At 64.6% G+C, this 19,238-nt stretch overlaps 3 protein-coding genes across 5 annotated transcripts; 1 reads left to right on the top strand and 2 right to left on the bottom strand.

Moving 5' to 3' along the window:
* Nucleotides 1-92: 92 nt before the first annotated feature.
* Nucleotides 93-3,977, bottom strand: MUC1 (mucin 1, cell surface associated). Its single transcript, XM_079329430.1, has 7 exons — nt 3,816-3,977; nt 2,529-3,145; nt 2,275-2,348; nt 2,046-2,188; nt 1,705-1,823; nt 1,459-1,605; nt 93-582 (listed from the first exon to the last, which is right to left on the bottom strand). Exons 1-7 carry the CDS (start codon nt 3,862-3,864, stop codon nt 508-510), a joined length of 1,224 nt encoding a protein of 407 aa, XP_079185556.1. The 5' UTR covers nt 3,865-3,977; the 3' UTR covers nt 93-507.
* A 2,992-nt stretch (nt 3,978-6,969) lies between these two features.
* Nucleotides 6,970-14,873, bottom strand: THBS3 (thrombospondin 3). 3 transcript variants are annotated; one of them, XM_079329370.1, is made up of 23 exons: nt 14,090-14,873; nt 13,184-13,390; nt 12,798-13,054; nt 12,598-12,700; nt 12,351-12,377; nt 11,995-12,077; nt 11,861-11,912; nt 11,632-11,780; nt 11,331-11,471; nt 11,106-11,183; nt 10,870-11,022; nt 10,658-10,768; nt 10,447-10,554; nt 10,074-10,233; nt 9,867-9,985; nt 9,691-9,743; nt 9,330-9,523; nt 9,077-9,255; nt 8,925-8,973; nt 8,619-8,815; nt 8,368-8,540; nt 7,417-7,556; nt 6,970-7,269 (listed from the first exon to the last, which is right to left on the bottom strand). In XM_079329370.1, exons 1-23 carry the CDS (start codon nt 14,166-14,168, stop codon nt 7,211-7,213), a joined length of 2,871 nt encoding a protein of 956 aa, XP_079185496.1. In that variant the 5' UTR covers nt 14,169-14,873; the 3' UTR covers nt 6,970-7,210. The 3 variants fall into 3 exon arrangements, with proteins under 3 accessions (XP_079185496.1, XP_079185497.1, XP_079185495.1); XM_079329371.1 differs by having other exon boundaries at nt 8,368-8,536; nt 8,615-8,815; XM_079329369.1 differs by having other exon boundaries at nt 8,368-8,815.
* Nucleotides 14,874-15,751: 878 nt separating this feature from the next.
* On the top strand, nt 15,752-18,662 carry MTX1 (metaxin 1). Its single transcript, XM_079329433.1, has 8 exons — nt 15,752-15,911; nt 15,998-16,067; nt 16,878-16,957; nt 17,087-17,179; nt 17,429-17,611; nt 17,704-17,780; nt 18,034-18,188; nt 18,279-18,662. Exons 1-8 carry the CDS (start codon nt 15,831-15,833, stop codon nt 18,503-18,505), a joined length of 966 nt encoding a protein of 321 aa, XP_079185559.1. The 5' UTR covers nt 15,752-15,830; the 3' UTR covers nt 18,506-18,662.
* Nucleotides 18,663-19,238: the final 576 nt, after the last annotated feature.

Below are 19,238 nucleotides of genomic sequence, written 5' to 3' on the forward strand. Positions count from 1 at the left end.
CGGCGCAGCCCTGGGGACACACGGCTGCCCCCATCCTTTTTATTTTAAGTGCGATAAATATACCCCGGCCGAGGACCTGCAGTCCCGGCGAGGATCTGCCACCCCGCCGAGCCAAGCCCGGCACCAACACCCCGCAAATAGAGATATTTATATAAAATAACACCACAAAAAAAAAAAGAGCCATTGAATCCCCGGGGGTGAGGGCAGGGGGAGCACCAACCCAGTCCTCCACCCCCGGCACGGAGCAGGGTTACAAAAGCCAAGCGAGTGCGGGGACCGTGGGATGTGCGGGATGCTCTCTCCCACTCCTCCCCCCCGATTTTTGTTCATCCAGTTCTGTCATGTGCACGAATCCGGCTGCTCCAGAACCATCCGGCTCCCGCTGCCCATGGCGAGGGGCCGAGCAGCACCGGGGGGATGTGCCCGGGGCCGCTGCTGCTCCCCCGGGAGTGGGGGGCTGCGGTCGCCCCCTCCCCTGGGCTGCCGCCCTCCTTCGCAGCTCGCTTTTCAGAGATTGTCGGAGCCGGCGGATGGGTTGGTGTAGGTGAAGGTGCCGGGTCTCTTGGTGCTGCTGCCGGCCACCTTGGGGGGGAAGAAAGGTGAGGGGGGTGTCAGGACTGGGATAAGCCCCCACAACCTGCGGCAGCAGAGGGAGAGCTGCACCCTCTCCACAGCCACTATGGGCGTCCAAAAATTCATCCTCCCACGGTGGTGGGCAGCACTGTGGGTACCTTGGGGGCCCCCACGGACACCCCGAGCCCTCCCCTCCCCGTGCGCAGGAGGAGCCGCGGTGGCCCCGGCCGTGTTCCCGCACGATAAGCCGGCCCGGCGAGTGCGAAGGTAAATATTTACCCAGGCCCCTGGTATTTGCACAGGGTGAGCTGCTCGCAGGGAGCCAGAGCAGCTGGACACGGCCCCCGCCCACAGCCCCGAGTGGGGGGAGCACGGGATGCCCCAGATCGCCTTGGAGAGCCCTGTGCGCCTCCAGGCAGATCCCGGCGCCACACCTGCAGCTCCAGTTTGGGAGCTGCTGATGCGGGATGAGGAGCGCTGGCTGAGGAATCATCCCCTCATCCTCCCATCAGCTCTGCAGTGCTCCAGCCCTGCTCCCCACCCGTGGCAGAGGATGGAAGAGACCTGAGGGTCACAGCAGAGCAGGAGAAGGAGCAGGGTGGGCAGGCAGCGAGCCCCCCCTTGACGAAGCTGGGGCGGGGCACAAGGAGGGGCTGCCCAAGGTGGCGGGGAGCTCCCTGGAGCCAGGCTGGGTCTGGCCAGCATCCGCTGCGAGCGCTGCTCCAGCCAGGCGTGAATGTTAGACTCACCTCCCGGCGAGGGACGAGCTCCCCGGACACCAGCCCTGCCCTGCCATCCCATCCCCGTTAGCCATTAACGCAGAGGATGCACCCCTGCTCTCTGTCCTCGCAGATCCGGGACCCCAGGGCTGGGTGGGGCTCTCACCTGGCTGTAGGGGTTGGGTTTGCTGTTGGGGGACACGTAGCGCCCGTGGCTCTGGTACTGGAGGTATTCAGCCATGGGGTGGTAGGAATCTTTTTGGCTCAGCAGGTCCAGCTTCCCTCGGCTTTTCCGGCGGCAGGTGCAGGTGGACTTGGGGAGAGAGAGAAGGGGTCAGGGCTTGGCTGGTGTGGGGACAGGGCACCAACCAACAGAATGCAGGTGAGGAGTGGGGAGGGGATGAGGCCTCACCATCAGGAGGAGACAGGTGAAGAGGCTCAACAGCAGCAGGATGCTGACCAGGACCAAGAGAGCAATGGCCCAGTCTGGGACCATGGGCACTGGAGCTGGGGATATCACCACTGCAGAGCCTGAAAGGAGCAGAGCTGTGTCTGCACCACAGGCAGAACTGGGACAGAACACCAGGGGCTGAGCACTCCTGCAGGGGATCCACTTGCCCTTCCCAGTGTTGGGAATGTGCACTAGCTCCTCCTGCTGCAAGCCCCAAGCCCATCACAGCCCCAACCAGGACAGGGCAATGCTTTCCACAGGCTCCATCCCCCCTCCCTCCTCTGCTTGGAGCCTCCTCTCACTCTGGATGCTGTCCAGCTGGAGCCCCATGATGAAGCCATTCTGGTCCAGGCTCTTCCTCAGGCGCTGCTCAGCAGCATCAGGAGTGACAGCATCGTTTCCATTCCCAAACACAAGAGTGGACTGGACCGCCACCGAGCCTGGGCTGCACAGGAGGAGGTATCAGCACCTGGATTACCCCCTGAGGGGCTACATACCCTACAATCCCCCAGCCCCACCAGCACTGCTCACCTGTACTGCAGCTCACTGCACCCGGTGTAGGTCTGCGTGCCCATGCAGCCAGCACAGCCAAAAACATGTTCAAACTGGAAGGAAGCATTGAGGTCATGGCCACCTCCCCACAGACACCCCATTTTTCCTCCCTCCCTTCAGCAGAACTGGCTGGTGCTGCTGGCAGAACGGATGCTCAGGGTGCTCCCACAGAAAGCCCCAAGGTGTGGTGGATCCTTCCCAGCAGGGGCTGTGCTGGTGGGGCTGGGACTCACCATGGTCAGCACAGTGTGGCTCAGGCTCCTGTACTCCTCTGATGCCGGGTCACGCAGGCTCTGGTTGAAACTCCTGTTGATGATGCGGAAGGACAGCGGGACATGGACGAGCAGCTGGACAGCAGCAGGCAGCTGGGCTGTGGATTTACTGGGATTGGGAACATTCTGGGTAGGGGTCTCCCTGGGAGCTGTGCTGCCCTCAGATGTTATCCAGGTGGGAAAAACCTGAATACTGGTGCTCCCATTGCTTTTGGTGCTGCCACCCATGGTGGTGGGAGCGGCAGAGCTGCTGTTGGTGCCAAATTGAGGGGCCAAGCTGCTGCTGTTTGAGGTGGAATTGATATGGGGGATGGCTGGGCTGCTGGGGACAGGCACCACAGTGCCATTGGATGTGGAGTTGCCTGAGGAGTAATTGCCAGTTTGGAAGTTCGTGCTGTTTCTGCCAGGGAACACGGTGACATAGGGGATGACAGGAGTTTTGGGCTGCCTGTCCCTTGTGATTTTGGGGAATATATTTATCATAGAGGTGGGGGTGGTTGTTTCTGTGGTCATCTCCACGGTGGTTGTTTCAGTAGTTTCCATCTCCATGGTTGTCTCGGTGGTCATGGCACATGTACCTGCAGGAAACCCCAATGTCAGTGGCTGCAGCCCAGTTTACCCACAACAGCTGGACGCTGTGGGAAGCAGCACAACCCCCAGGAGCCAACAGCCCCCACGATGGGGGCTTGTGCTGTACACTTGTGGCACCACCAAGGGTCCAGGTGGAGCTGCCATGCCCAGACCCGTTCATTCTGGAGTGTCCCTGACATGCTGGGGGTTCAGACATCCCACCCTTGCTGTGGGTGACAGGCTGGGGTGCCCTCCAGACCAGCCTGGCCTGGCTGGCAGCCAGTACAGGCAGCTCCCGGGCAGGTTCCCAGCGGGTGCTGCAGGAGCCGCCGGCACTGGAGGAGAGCCCGGGGTCCGGCTGCTTAGCGGGACACACCTGCATTCCAACCTGCGAGCCCCGGGCACAGCCTGCTCCGCCTGCTCCCGCAGCAGCCCAGCCCTTGGCCGAGCCCTTTGGACACGGCAGAGGGGCCGTGTAAAGCCCCCAGGTACCGGCTTTCCTTAGCACAACCAGCCCGGGATCGCTGCACCGAACGGGAGAGGCGACAATGTCTCTGCTAGGATGCCACCCACTCCGGTATCCCCATGTCCCCACTTTGGAAGGGATCCCTGCCCCGGTACCTCCCCACCTGCCCTGGCTGCCTCTGACTCGAGGCGCTGCTGCCCCCAAACCCTCACCTGTGCGCAGCACCAGCAGCAGAAGCAGCAAAAAGACAGAAAACGCCATGGGGCTGGTCCGGGGGGTCCCGGCGCCTCGCGGGTTCGGCGGTGGCTGCTCTCCCGTTAGCTGGTGGCACACGCCTCGATCCAGGGATCCGGAACTGGCAGCTCGACAGCGGCCAGAGCTTTATAGAGCACCTGGAGCAGGTGGGAAAGCCCCGCCCCGCTGCCGGCTCTAGGGAAGGAGGGGGGGGTCGCTCTGCCCCACTTGGCACCGCGCCCATGGGGTCCCAGCAGCATCAGCCCCCCAGGTTGGGCACCTCGCGTTTCCCTGGTTTGGGGGGGCACCGCTGGCAGCGTCCCTGTGCCCTGGATGGACCCAACCTCGAGTGGGGGCACAGGATGGGACAGTAACCGGGTGTTCTGGGGCAGGGGTGGGAGCAGCATCTGCCTGGCTCCCTGGGCTGAGCCACGGGCTCCAGGACCTATTGAGGGGCACGGGGTAGGCACAAAGGGGACACAGAGTATCCCAGCACCTCGTACAGGGGGGGCCTCATCCTCTGGCTCAGCCCAGAGTTAATCATTACCGGCTGGTCATCGCCTCGCCCTACACTCAAATAAACACTGGTGACCCCCCCCCGAAACGCTTACGCAGGTACAGCCCAGGGCCCCACGACATCCCAGTACCTCCCAGTAAGCTCCCTCCAAGTCCCAGGGCCCCCCCAGCAGCACAAACCCCCATCCCATTCAGGACACGGGTGATGCCGGGTGCCAACGCCCCACCCCAGAGGTAACGGGTGACGCCCGTGCCTGGGTACGGGTGACATGTGCTCCTGGCACCGATGGGCATCAAAAGCTACTGCAGTCCCACTCTGCCCCTGCCCTGCAGAGAGTCCTGAGCCCTGGGAGAGCCCAAATCTCTCAGGAGGGTGCTGGTTCTCATGGTGGTCCCAGTTCCTGGGGAGGCACTGGTCGGGGACCCCACATTTGGCTCCTGGCCAGCCTCGTGTGAAGCCAAAGTGCCACCCTAGTCACACCAAAGGGTTCTGAGGTGGTGCTGAGAAGGGGAGCAGAGAGGGGGGTCCCTCTGTACTGCAGTGACATGAGGACAAGGGATGGATGGTGTGGGTTTCAGTGGAATGGGATCTAGCAGCAAACTGTTCCCCCTGCAGTGGCCACAGCCTTGGCAAGCCAGGCCACGTGCAGGCAGGCACAGGCAGGATGCAGGCAGCAGCTTTGGGCAAACATGTCCTCCCCAAAAGGCCTCACCACGGGAATGGATCTCCCCGTGCAGTGATGTTGAGCCCTGCTGCCCTCTGCTCCAGCCCTAATCCCCTGCCCCACTCAGCTCTGGGGGTTTTCCCCTCCATCCCCCCAAAGTGGAGGCTTGAGGGTGCAGTTTTCCTCCTGCAGACACCCACAGAGGGCTGGGGGAGCTGAGGGGACAGGAGGGGGTCCCAGTAACTGCTCTCACCTGCCAGCCCAGGGAGTGGGAGCCATTAGCCCATCCTGTCCATGTCCAGCAGGTCCCACATGCCCACGCCCACCATGTCCAGTGGGTCCTGTGTGTCCACCCTGTCTATGCTCAGTGGATCCCCTATGTCCAGCCTGTCTGTGCCCAGTGGATCCACTGTGTCCAGCCTGTCCATGCCCAGTTGATCCCCTGTGTCCAGCCTGTCCCTGTCCAATTGATTCCATGTCCAGCCTGTCCATGCCCAGTAGATCCTCTGTGTCCAGCCTGTCCATGCTCAGTGGATCTCCTGTGTCCAGTCTGTCCCTGTCCCGTGGATCTCCTGTGTCCAGCCTGTCCCTGCCTAATGGATCCCCTGTGTCCAGGCTGTCCATGCCTGGTGGATCCCCTGTGTCCAAGCTGTCCGTGCTCAGTGGATCCCCTGTGTCCAAGCTGTCTATGCTCAGTGGATCCTCTGTGTCCAGCCTGTCAGTGCCCGGTGGATGCCCCGTGTCCACCCTGTCCATTCCTGGTGGATCCCCAGCGTCCAGTCTGTCCCTGTCCAGTGGATCTCCTGTGTCCAGCCTGTCCATGCTCAGTGGATCCCCATGTCCAGCCTGTCCCCGCTCCGTGGATCCCTCGTGTCCAGCCGGTCAGTGCCCGGTGGGTTCCGACTCGCCCCGTCCCCGCCCAGCGCGGCTCGGTGGTCCTGAACCTGCGGCGCCCCCTGGCGGGCGCGGCCCCGCACGACGCTCCCACCGCGCACCGGCACCTCCGGACGGGACCGGGACCAGAACCGGGACCGGAATCGGCACCGGAACCGCGACTGGAGCGAGACCGGAGCGGGAGGGGGAAGGGGACATCTACTGGAGTGAGACCGGGAGCGAGACGGGGACTAGGACTGGAGCGAGTGCGGAACCGCTACTACCGGGAGCGGAATCGGGAGAATGCAGTGATGCAGAGCGGGAGTGAGACCGAAACTGGAGAGAAACCGGAGCGGAAGAGGGAGCAGGAGATGGAGCAGAAGCGGAGCGGGAATGGAACCGGGAATGGTACTGGACCGGGATCTGAGAGGGAGCGGGAGAAGGACAGGAACAAGAACGAGAACCGCAGCTCGGGGGCGCGGGACGAGACGCTCAGTACTAAGCGGTGATTTCACCTGCCCCGGTACTCCCGGGGAGAGCAAGCTGCGCTGCCGCCGCGGCTCCGGGCCGGGAACGGGCACAGCCACAGGTCCCGGTCCCGTCCCCAACACCGGAGGGCAACCCCGCGTTGCCCTTTTAAGAGGGGCCCGGTGCCGCCGCGCCCATTGTCGCCGCCGCCGCCGCGGGGCGGGGGGGCTGGGCCGGTGCCGGGGCCGCGCTCTCCGGGGCGGGCGGGGTGGGGGCACATTCCGCCGCGTTGCCGGGACAGCCGTCGCCGTGGCGACCGGTCCCTGCCGCCGAGCCGCGGTGCGCGCCGCGCAGTTCCCACGGAACGGCCCGGGCGGGCGGCGGCGGCTCCTCCACTCCCTCCGGGGCGGCGGGAGGGCCGGGATGCGGTGCAGTGTTGTGCTCTCGCCCACCAATATTGCACTCGTCCCGGCCTCCCGCCGCCGCGGGCTGCGCCGGTGCGACGGGCCGGGCACTGATTCAACCCCGCGACCACCGGGAGGACGGCGCGGGACGGAGCCGAGAGCACCGGGAGGGGGGACGGGGACCCCCAGGGACCGGGCGCGCAGGCTAGAAAACACTCAAAACTTTATGGCCAGGCGTGGGGCAAGGACCGGAGCGCCCGGGGCAGGCGTGGCGGGAGCCCCGGCACTGCGGGGCCCCGGTACTGGCAGTGCAAAGTCCGCGGGGGGCCGGGAACGGGGCCCGGCCGGGAGGAGCGGCGGGGCCCGGTGCGCCCCCGGGTGCCGCTGGCGGCGGGAGCCCGGAGCGCCACCGGTGCCGCTGGCGGGGGAGGCCCGTGCCGGGCGCGGTCACTCGCGTCCCTCCAGCAGGAACCGGCGGAAGGGCTCGAAGTCGGCAGGGATCGTGTCTGTGGGGAGGAGCGCGGGGGGCGTCAGGAGCCGGAGAGGGGAGCGAGCCCCGATAAAGTCCCCGGCCCAGGACTGACCCCGCCGCAGGGGCGAGGGAGGGGATGCTCGGCCGGGCCGGTGCGGGGGTCCCGGGGGCCCCTGCTCACCGTTGCAGCGGTACTGCAGGTTGGACCAGATGATGTTCTCCTGGGAGAAGCAGAAGACCCCCAGCCGGCCCCCGCGCATCGTGGTGTCGATGATCACACCGGAGTCGGCCACCAGCTGCGGGCCCTCGTACAGACGGACCCTGCGGGGGAACGGGGCCCGAGCGGTCAGCCGGGTTCCACCGGGACCCCGCCGGTACCCGACCGGGGCAAACAACGGGAACCCACTGAGAACTCCATCGGGACCAGCACCTGGACCCGCTGAGACCCCTCCACGACCAGCACCGGCCCCCAGCTATCCCGATCCGGAGACAGTGGCACCGGGCTGGAGCTGGGGGGCTGGGCTGGGGGCACCGGACCGGCTGGATCTTCGGGCCGGGGCCCCCCGCCGTGGCCGGGCTGAAGCCCCCCGCGCCGCCCCCGGCCCGGCCCCGCCGCCTTTGTCGGGCGCTTTGCATGTGAAAGGCGCCGGCGGGGTCGCCATGGCGACGGGACAATGCCCCGGGGGCCCGGGGGGGCGGAGGGCCCGGCGGCGGAGCCCCCCCTCCCTCCCCGCCGCGGCCGCCCCGGCGGGAGCCTTAAAGGAGAAACGCGGCTGCGGCCCCACCGGGCAGAACCCCTCCCCACCGCCGGCATCCCCCCACTGCGGTGGTCTCACTGGGCTGGATGCTCCCCCACGGCTGCTACCCCCACACTGGGGTGGTCCCACAGGGCTCATGGCCAGCATCCCCTCACTAGGGTGGTCCCATGCCTCTTCATGGACACCCTCCTACCCCTGAGGTGGTTCTGCAGGGCAGGACCCTTACTCATGGTTATCATCACCTTCACCGGGGTTAGTTCACTCTAGGGTTAGTTTCTGACCAGCAACCACCACGCTCCACACTGGTGTGGTCCCACTGCATCGTGGTGAGTGCAGCCCCCACCCCAGCAGCCCCCACACCCCCCCATGCTTACCTGATGTAGCCCACCTGGGGCCTGTGTGCCAGCTGCCAGCGGTAGGAAGTCTTGTCCCTCCAGCCAACATTCCGAGGGTCCTTCCAGAGCAGGCGGACATGGTCGGGCGTGTGGCCCGTGTGCCACAGCGCGTTGCGGAGATGCTCCCCAGGGCCTGTCGAGGACTTCACTGCCTGCAGGTGCACGGGGGGCTTTAGGGGGAACCTGAACAGAGGTGCCTGGCCCACCCCGTGGGTGGGGCCACCACCCACCTTGAGCTGCAGCCCCGGCTCAGCCACAGCACGGAAGGGGGTGGCCTGCCAGTACGTCTGCTCTGTTTGCTTCCACATCACCACGTAGAAACTGGCGCTGTCCTGGTAGCTGAAGATGAAGCCGGCGTAGTCATCGTCGGTGATGGTGTTGACGTGGAAGGTGCCCTCAAAGTCCACCCCGTTGAAGGCTGTGTAACCTACAGGCAGGAAATGCTGTGGGAAACACTCTCTCCTCATGGGACTCCCACCCTTCACCCCTCTGTGGGGCAAAGAAACAGAACCAGCGGTTGGGTGAACATATCTTACCCACAGCCAAACCCGGGTCACTGTTCATGGTCTGCACAATCTCCATGCCCTGTGGGGGACACCTGGGTGAGGGGCACCCCAGCACTCCTGGGGACCCTTCAGCTCCCACCCTGCAGCTCAGCCCCCAGAAACACGGGGCGCAGCACCCACACCTGGTTGAGCACAACCCAGTTGGGGTCGATCTGGGCGTCCCCCTCGGGGTCAAGGATGACGGTCTGGTAGGCGCGGAAATCGGTCAGCGTCACCTCGGCGCTCTCGGGGCACACGTCCAGCTGGTCCACCACCGTGTCATTGTCAAAGTCCTCCTCACAGACATCCCCCACGCCATTCCCTGGGGACAGGTGCCCGGTCAGGGATGGGAAGAGCTCACACAGCTCTGCCTCCCCCTGCCCACCCCATGCTCACCGTCCGAGTCTTTCTGGTTGGGATTGGGAATGAGGCGGCAGTTGTCTGGGCCAGGTGCCACATAGTCAGGGATGCCATCATTGTCATCATCGTTGTCACAGTCGTCCCCCAGCCCATCGTTGTCCGAATCCAGCTGGGAGCTGTTGGGGATCTCAGCACAGTTGTCCTTGGTGTCCTGATGGCCATCCCCATCACTGGGAGCAAGGACAAGGTCAGAGAAATGACAAAACTGGGGATCTGGTGCCACATGCCAGCTCCCTGAAGACCCCATTGTCCCTCCTGACAGGTGCCTGAGCCAGGAGACCAGTTCAGCCCCCAGGGACACAATGAGGAGGTCACCCCACTGCAGTGCTGTCCACACCTGTCCTCGTTGGTGTCACAGATGTCTCCTACCAGGTCACTGTCCATATCTGTCTGGAGGAGAGCAGAGTCCTAGTTCAGTGGACATCCCAGGGAGAGAAGGAGGACCCCCTGCTCCCTGCTGAGCCAGGCCCCACTCATCCCAGGCCCCCTGGCCCAGCCTGGCCCCAGCCATACCTGAGTGGGGTTGCTCATTTCAGGGCAACTGTCACAGGCATCCCCAACACCATCCTCATCCCGATCAGTCTGCAGAGGATTGGGCACCTTGGGGCAGTTATCCAGCATGTTGGGTATCCCTGCAAGGACAGTGCTGAGTGGATACCCTCCCCCACTCTGGTGGGACGGCCCCCCTGGCACATCCAGGTCAACCCAACTGTGGCTCACCATCCCCATCAATGTCATTGTCACAAGCATCCCCCTCGCCGTTGCTGTCCGTGTCCCGCTGGTCATTGTTGGGCACATTGGGGCAGTTGTCACAGGCATCCCCAAAGGAGTCAGTGTCCGAGTTCTGCTGGTCCTTGTTGGGGAAGAGCCTGCAGTTGTCCTGTGGAGAAGAGGATGGGGATGTTGGCATGCAGTGGTGGGCAGACAAGAGGCCACAGTGGCCAGGACACAAAAATGTCTCCAGCACTCTGAGACCATTCCCAAACCACCAGCCTGCTGCTCCCCAGGAGAAGCATCTTGAGGGACTCAAAATGAACCAAAAGAACAAGCCCTCCTAGAACCACGGGCATGGCCACCTGCCCAGCACAGCCACCTCCACATTCTTGACTCCATCACCATCAGCATCATCATCACACTGGTCCCCGATGCCGTCGTTGTCAGCATCCTCCTGCCCAGAATTGGGCGTCAGGCGACAGTTATCCTGCATTAATTAATGCAACCAGCATTAGGGATGGGGAGGTGACAAGGTCTGGAGCACAGCCCTGCTGTGGATCCTGTGCCCTGCACCCCCTCCAGGAACTCACCTGCTTGCAGTGCTTGTTGTTGTCAATGCAGGGCAGGGGCTCGTCTGGGTACCCATCCAGGTCTGTGTCTGGCCCACACACGTTGCCGTTGCCAGCCCAGCCCACGTTGCACTGAATAAAGGAGAGATCATGGGCTGGAAAGAGCCCTGGCAAGACAAATGGTGCCATGGTGTACCCCACACACCCTCCTCCTGCCCCTGTCCCCTGCTCACTGCACAGGAGATCTCCCCATTCCTCTCAAAGAGGCAGAAGCCGTTGATGTCACAGGGGTTGGAGGTGGGAGTGCTGCAGGATCTCTGTGGGATGCAGCCAGACGTTTGGTTCCCCACAAAGCCTGACTTGCAGGGTCCACACTTGTAGGAACCCTGGGGAAAAGAAGGCAGGGGTGGGGTGAGGGGAGCTGAGTGACCCCAGGAGCCAGGGAGGGAGCGGGGACAGCGCTGCTCACCAGGGTGTTGGTGCAGATGGAGTTGGGGTCGCAGCCCCCATTGTTCCCATCGTTGCATTCATCAATATCTGTGCAAACCTGTGAGCAGTGTGGGAGAAATGCTCACCTGGGGCCTCCTTGCTCTGCCCATTCCTACCCCCAGGAAACTGCCCTCCTCCACACTGCATTGTCCTGCACTCAGAGACCCCACAGGGACCTGGGCAAGTCCCGTGGCACTGCACTCACCTGCTTGCTGGCCCTGGCATAGTCCACCCCCACGCCAGAGACTGTGTTGCCTCTATAACCACGAGGACAGGGCTCACAGCGGAACCCTGGGGCTGTGTTGATGCACTTGGAGCCAGGGAAGCAGGGGTTGGCATGGGCACACTACAACACCAGGAGAGACACAGGTTTCATCCTCGGGCACAGCATCCTGCTTTTTGAAGTGGCTGCTGCCCCAGAGGACAGGAGGATCCACCTCTTCCTGAGAGGAAGCATCCTCTACACACACAGCCAGGGCTGCTGGTCCCCCCCAGAGCATGCCCACCTCCTCGATGTCAGTGCAGTGTGTGCCATTGCCCTCCAGCCCCGGCGGGCAGGGCCCACAGCGGTACCCAGGGTACTCATACGTCTCCATGCAGTCCACACCACTGAAACAGGGATTGGGGTTACAGCGGGACCGCTGCTCATGGAAACCTGAGGAGAGGCAGGTGAAGGGTGAGACAAAGTTGGCTTGTTGCCCTCTGAGGTGGGAGCAGAGCCTCGCCAGCACTCACCGCAGACCTGGCACTCCATGATGGTGTTGCGGATCAGAGACATCTCCTTCACCTGCAAGGCAGCAGAGCATGGGGCATCAGGAGGGTGCAGGAAAATGCAGCCCAGGGAGTGTCAGTACCCCCCTCAAACCCACCTGGTCCCTGATGTCTTCCCGCAGCTCGGTCAGGACCCGGTTGAAGATGGTCAGTTGTGTGACCAGTGCCTTGGTCTGCTCACCTGCCAGAGGCAGAAAGGAAAGGTTAATCCAAGAAACAGGCAAAGCATCCCAGGGCTGTGGGACTGCTCTGCCCATTGGCACTGAGCTGGGAGGATGAGGCACCTGACAGGCTGTCCTTCTCCCTGGGTCACACAGGGCACCTTTTCCCATAACACACCCCACACCCTCTGATTCCACACGGGGCACTGGGACAGGCTGTGCAAGGATTTCTGCCTCCATGGAGCCCTAAATGCCTCATGCCAGGCAACGTGGGAAGCAGAGCAGGGACTTACCCAGGATGGAGGCCAGCACACTCGTCACTGCAAGGAGAGAGACAAGACATTACCAAATGCTGCTGTCACACCCCAGCAGCATCACCTCACATCGTCACTACTGGTCAGCACACGTGCAGCACTGTAGCTCCACCTGTGTGGGGACACTGGGCCAGGAGGGACAGGAACAACTCTCTGTGCTGTCACCCTCCACCTCCTTGTGCCACAGCCCACACAGGTGACTCTATAAGCCCCCCCAAGCCCTTACCTGCACTGTGAATGGACTCATCTCCTTGGAAAGGGCACTCACTCAGAGCCCCCACACGGCTCATGGACCCTCCCAGGATCAGCTTCATCGACTCTACAAACCCCTGATGCACATAGAAACACACAGTCAGCATGAGGGGGGGGCTCTGCCCATCCCCAAGGCTGCACTGACTGAAATCTCAATCCCCACCCAGCACTCACCTGCATCCTCTGGTACGCCTTCAGCCCTGTGCGCACCTCGATGGACTCCACCTCAGCCAGGGGGATCTCAGAGAGCTCAGGCAGCCCCACGCTGGAGTCCATCTGCTTGCAGTCCACGTAGAGCTCGACACTCAGCGTGTCCCTGCGCAGCCCGCTCAGGCGCACGATGACAGAGTGGCTCTGCCCGTCCGCCACGTGCGCGTGCTGAAGGTTCACCGAGTGCACCTTGTTGTCCTCCCGCAGGTACCTCACCAGGACTGAGGAGGAGCAGGAAGGAACCATCAGCTCCTCATAGCACCCTGGCACTGGTGTGTGCTCGTTGCTTTTCCCTGCAGGAACTCAGTTTGTCGCTGAGCACTGGGGTGAGGCCATCCCCACGCACCCACCTTTGTTGATTTTCCCCACGACAGAGACCTCCAGCCATCGGGTGTTGTCCTTCTTGGAGTAGAGGCCGAAGAGGGTCCCACCCTGCTTGGGGGGCAGGCGGAAGGTGGAGAGGAGGTACACGTCGTTGACAGTCAGAAGCTCCATGCGGATCTTGTGGGCCACGCTGGCCATCTGCCGAGCCTCGCTCACCAGCAGCAGGTCGATGACTGCGGGGCACGAGCACCGGGGTCGCCTCTGCACCGGCAGCCGCAGCTCCGGCCGGTGACCACGGGGATGGGGTGGGGGTGTCCCTGGACCGCCGGGCTTTGGGGGAACCAGGGAAGCCCCGGGGGCCCCGGGACCACCCCCGCGCGGTGGCGCTCCAGGACCGGCCGCACCGCCGAGCGGGACCCGCGGAGCCCCCGCACCGGCGGGACCGGCAGAGTCGCGGCCCGGAGCTCGCCCCGCTGTTGGGGCTTCCCTGCATCCCGCTTCGCAGAGTCCCCAGCGGGCAAGCCCCAGCAAGGAGCAGCCGGACCGGGACACCCCGGAGGGATGGTCGGGTCCCCGTTACCGGCTCGGTGCGCTTAGGAGGGAGCGGGGACAACTCGGTGCCGCTGCCGCACGGGTGCCCGCCCGTTCCGTGCAGATGCACCGGGCAGACTGAGAGGGGCTCCGGCACCGTGGTCAGCCCCCGCCGCAGAATTCCCCCGCGGCCCCGAGCCAGCATCGGAACCGGCGGCCACCCCGCGCCTCGGGGTGAACGTTCCAGCGTCCGCGCTGCCCGCAGCGCAGCTCCCCGGGGCGAGCAGAGCCGCTGTCAGCGGCCGTGGGGACGGGGTCTACCGCCGCCGACCCCCGACTGTCGCCCGTCCCACAGCCCCTTCGGGGGCCGCCCCACCGCCGCCCCGAGCCCCTCCCGGTACCTTGCAGCTCCTGACGCGCCGCGGCGGCGGCGCCCAGCAGGAGCAGCGCCAGGAGCGCGGGGCTCCGCGGTGCCCCCATGGTGCCGCCGGTGCCGCCGGTGCGGTGCGGAGCGCGGCGGGGCGGGGTGGCGCACGGGGGAGGGGCCGGCGGGGCCGGCGAGGAGGAAACAAAGAGCCGTCAATCACCGGACGCATCCCGGGGACACCGGCGGGAGACCCGCCGCGGCTCCGGCCCCGGAGGGAGGCACCGTGTCGGTGTCGGCGCGGAGCACTGAGCCCGGGGTTTCGGGGGTCCCCTGGCACTGCCGGATCCCCACTCACAGCTCCGGTTCACCGGGAGGTCAGGCGGGCGGGCTGGGGCCGCCCCAGCAGCGCCAGAGCATCCCGGCAGCGGGGACGCTTGCAGGGGGGATGCCCCATCCCGCGGAGCCCCCCGGGCCAGCAGAGCCCCGGGGCCGGTCCGTTCCGCCGGGGGATGCTCGGGCCGCTGAGCCGCTCCCGTGGAGCTCCGGCCAAGGCGGGCGGGCGGCCCGCGGCGTCCCGGCCGTGTTTACAGCTGTTTCCCCCGGTGCCATAACAACAGGCTGAGCCCGGCCTCGGGATTGCTCCGGTCCGGCTGCGGGCCAGCGGTCCCGCGTAACGGGGGGGTGCGGGCGATGGAGGGGGGCGGTCCGGAGCCGCACACCGGGCGTTTTCCCTCCGCCGCTGCCAGCGGGCTCCCGGCCCGGCTGCTGTCCGTGGAGACGTGCGGGGGGGTGCGGGGATGAGCGGTGCGGGGCCGAGCAGGGTGCAGTGCGGGCCCATGCGGGGCACACCAGGAATGGGCGGTGAGGGACCACGAAGACGTATAGAGCTGAGCTGAGCCATGCGAGGCAGTGTGGGGCCATGCGGGGAAATGCGGGTTTAAGCAGGACTGAGCAGTATGGAGCTGAGCTGAGCTGTGCGGGGCAATGAAGAGAGATGCGGGGCTGAGCAAGGTGAACAGTGTGGAGCTGAGCTGAGCTGTGCGGGGCAATGCAGAGAGATGCGGGGCTGAGCAGGGTGAGCAATGTGGAGCTGAGCCAAAGGGTGCGGGGTACAGCAAGGCTGTTCTGTGCGGGGCTGAGCAGGGTGAGCAGTGTGGAGCTGAGCTGAGCTGTGCGGGGCAATGCAGAGAGATGCGGGGCTGAGCAGGGTGAACACTGTGGAGCTGAGCTGTGCGGGGCATAGCAAGGCTGTTCTTAAGCAGGTTGAGCAGTGCCGAGCTGAGCTGAACGGTGCGGGGCACAGCAAGGCTGTTCTGTGCGGGGCTGAGCAGGATGAAAAGTGTGGAGCTGAACTGAGCTGTGCGGGATACAGCAAGGCTGTTCCGTGCGGGGCTGACCAGGGTGAACAGTGCGGAGCTGAGCTGAACGATGCGGGGCTGAGCAGGGCTGTTCTGTGCGGGGCTGAGCAGTGCGATGCGGGGCTGAGCAGGGCTGTTCCGTGCGGGGCTGAGCAGGGTGAGCAGTGTGGAGCTGAGCTGAACGATGCGGGGCTGAGCAGGGCTGTTCTGTGCAGGGCTGAGCAGTGCGATGCGGGGCTGAGCAGGGCTGTTCCGTGCGGGGCTCTGCGGGACGCAGGCTCTGCCCAAGCACCCTGCAGACCCCCCCATCCCCACCCGCGGAGCCCGCTCGGCCCCGCTGCCCCGCGGAGCCCCGCTCGGTGCCGCCCCGCGGCGGGGGCGGGCGGTGCCGCCCGTCCGGTTCCGGGTCGGCGGAAGATGGCGGCGCCCATGGAGCTGTTCTGCTGGGCCGGGGGCTGGGGGCTGCCCTCGGTGGACCCCGACTGCCTGGCGGTGCTGGTGAGCGGCGGGGCCGGTGCGGGGCCGGTGCGGGGTGCCGCGGGCAGACCCCGCTCTATCCATCCATCCCTCCATCCTTCCCGCAGACCTACGCGCGGTTCACGGGCGCGCCGCTGAAGGTGCACCGGGTCACCAGCCCCTGGAGGAGCCCCTCCGGTAAGGGTGCCACCGAGGATACCACCCCACCCACCCCATGGCAGCCCTGTGATCCCCCGCTCCCCATCACTGCGCCCTCCACGCAGTACGCCCCCCACCCCATTACACCCTCCACGCCATCACAGCCTCCCACCCCGTCTTATCCCTCACCTCCTGTGACCCCACACCACTGGATCCCCGGCCCTATTGCACCCTATGGCCTCTCCTCCCCATGTGGTACCATCCTACCTTATTGCACCCCCATGACCTCATCACACCCCCATCCCATTACCATCTTATTAGACCCCTTGCCCCATCACGCCCTCCCACCCCATTGCACCCCTCATGTCCTGTGCCCCTGATTGCACCTTCTCACCTTCTCATCTTATTGTACCCCCTTGTCCTGTGTCCCTCCTGCCACTGCACTTCCCTCTCTCCTATCACACCCCCTGTCCCATTGCATTCCCTCATCCCACTGTGACTCTTGTCCCATTGAACACTCTCAGCACACCCCCTACCTCACTGCACCCCCTTTTTCTGTGCCTCCCCAGCATCACTGCACTCCTATGCCCTGTTGCATCCCCTGTCTCATCACCTCCCATTGCACCCCACTGTCCATCACCCCCACTCCCCACCACAATCCCCTTGTCCCAGCACATTCCCCATTTCTCATCACACAGTTTATGCCCTCTCCCCTGCACTGCTCTGTCCCCACCTCACCTCACACCCCTGTCACTGCCTCGTGCCCCTCACCAAAGCATGGGGGTCCATCCCCCATTCCAGCCCCCTCCCCTGCTCAGTGACTGCAGCCCCCACTCCCCCTGCCCACAGGGCATCTGCCAGCGCTGAAGACACGGGACGAAGGAACCATCTCCAAACCTCAGCAGATCATAACACACCTCAGGAAACAGGTACAAGGGGGGCTTGGGGCCCCTCCTGCCCCAGGCTGCAGGGTGCCTGGAGACCCTCAGGGTGGAGGGAACTCTGTTGTATCACCCATGGGATGTTCTGTGGGATCAAAGTGGGTGTTTGCTCTGCAGAAGTACAACGCTGACTACGACCTATCGGCCACACAGAGCGCGGACACACTGGCCTTTGTGTCCCTGCTGGAGGAAAAGCTGCTGCCAGTACTGGTGAGGCTTGGGGGGGCTGCAGGGGTGGGGTCTCACTGAGGATGAGCTCTGCTGCCTGCCAGCAGAGCAGAGAGCACTGTCAGCAACAACCTCCCAGGAGCCTGGCGTGGTAGGGATGGGGGTTTGAGGGTGGCAGCCAGGGCTGGGGTCTGCTCTTGACCCTTGTGCTGACCAGGCTGGCTGTGCTGGGCAGGGGCTTTAGTGTGCCAGCCCTGCCATGGCCAGGCTGTGCATTGTTGTCCACCACAGATCCACACGTTCTGGGTGGATGCAAAGAACTACGTGGAGCACACACGGAAGTGGTACGCAGAAACCATCCCCTTCCCCCTCAACTTCTTCCTGCCCAATGCCATGCACAAGAGACACCTGGAGAGGCTGCAGCTGATGTGGGGGGATGACTACATGGAGGATGAGGAGAAGCTGGAGAAGGAGGTGAGGACTGGGGTCTGGGTTCTCCCTTTCTGCTCCTCTGAGCACTGGGGTGGTACCTGGGCAGGTGACAACCCTCTGTCCTCCTCCTGCAGTTCTACCGGGAAGCTCGGGAATGCCTGACACTCCTCTCCCAACGCCTTGGCTCCCAGAAGTTTTTCTTTGGAGACTCGTAGGTGGCCAAAAGGGCAGAGGGGAAGGGGTTTAAGAGCCCCCTGCACCCCAGCAGGGCTGAGACCCTGTGGTCTGCAGGGGAGCTGCAGCCTCTGTGCATTGCTTTGGGGGTAGAACAGGCTTGCAGGGGACGGGTTACTGTCCCAAGGTGGGGTAACCAAATGTCATATCTGGGGCTGCTGGGGCTGGCTGGTGGATCTGGGTGGCTTTGGGTGGGGACAGTGACCCAGGCACTGCTCTCTGTGCCCCAGGCCAGCCTCCCTGGACGCCTTGGTCTTCAGCCGCCTGGCGCCTCTCATGAAGGCAAAGCTGCCCAACGGGAAACTGCAGCAGCACCTGAAGTCCCTGCAGAACCTGTGCAACTACTGCACCTCCATCCTCAGCCTTTACTTCCCCTGGGACGGAGGTGAGAGCCATCCCCTGCCTCACCCTGCAGGATGGGGGACAGGACCCAGCCTGCACTCATCTCAGGCTGACCCCATCCACACCCCTGCAGGTGATCCCCTGACCAGTGCCCCTCGAGCTGCAAGCACAGATGGCTCTGAAGCAGAGGAGGACCCCCACAAACGGCGCAAGCAGCTGCTGTCAGTGCTGGTGGGGCTGGCAGCCATGCTGGGCTACGCCTTCCTGAGCGGCATCGTCTCCATCCAGCGTGGCAGCGTGGGGCCGGCCGGCCGGCAGCCCGTGGCCCTGGAGGAGGAGGAAGAGGAGGAGGAGGAGTGAGGATGAGCTGTGTGACTGTTCCTGCCCAGCCCAGCCCTTAGAACTGACTGGTTTTTACGCCGGGAGCCTGGCAGCACCGCTCTGTGTCCCACCAGGAAGCACAGCCCTCACTCCGTGGGAGCGTCCCTGCCACACCAATAAACCTCCCTCTCTCTCATACTTGCAGCACCCTCCCAGTTTGCCCAGTTGCCCAGGCTGGAGTTTTGCAGCAGGCACCAGTGTGTCCTGCATGTGGCTCTACCCCTCACTCCAGCCTTGGGTCTTGCTGAGGACCAGGCAGAGTGGGGGGATCTAAAACCATCTGTGGCATCTTGGCAGTGTCCCCTGTCCCTTCTCCAACAGCTGTGGGGCTGAGCCCTTTATCTCTGCGTCATTCCAGACAGTTCTGTAGGGCTGGCACCTCCCCTCCACGCTGCTGCCAGCCCGGCTGCCCTGAGCACAGCAGCACAGAACCAGAGCCAAGGGCAGCCGGGGCTGCTCGTCAGGACACGTCCCCAGCCCAGGAGCACTCCCCGCTGCCAGCGGGACACCCGGAGCCCCGCTCCAGCAGCCGGCATCCCTCCGGCGCTGACATCTGTTTGCATTCCACCACGCCCGCCAGCGCCGGGGAGCTCCTGCCGCTGGCACAGGGCTGGGAGCGGGGTCGGGGGTGGCCATCTGGGTTCTTTGTCTGTCCCCGCTGTCCCCTGGGCCACCCGGCGTTGGGCTGGTGCCGGTGTTGGCAGCGCTGCCG

The sequence above is a fragment of the Erithacus rubecula genome, assembly GCF_903797595.1.
Source record: "Erithacus rubecula genome assembly, chromosome: 33".
In the NCBI taxonomy this organism is placed as follows: Eukaryota; Metazoa; Chordata; class Aves; order Passeriformes; family Muscicapidae; genus Erithacus; species Erithacus rubecula.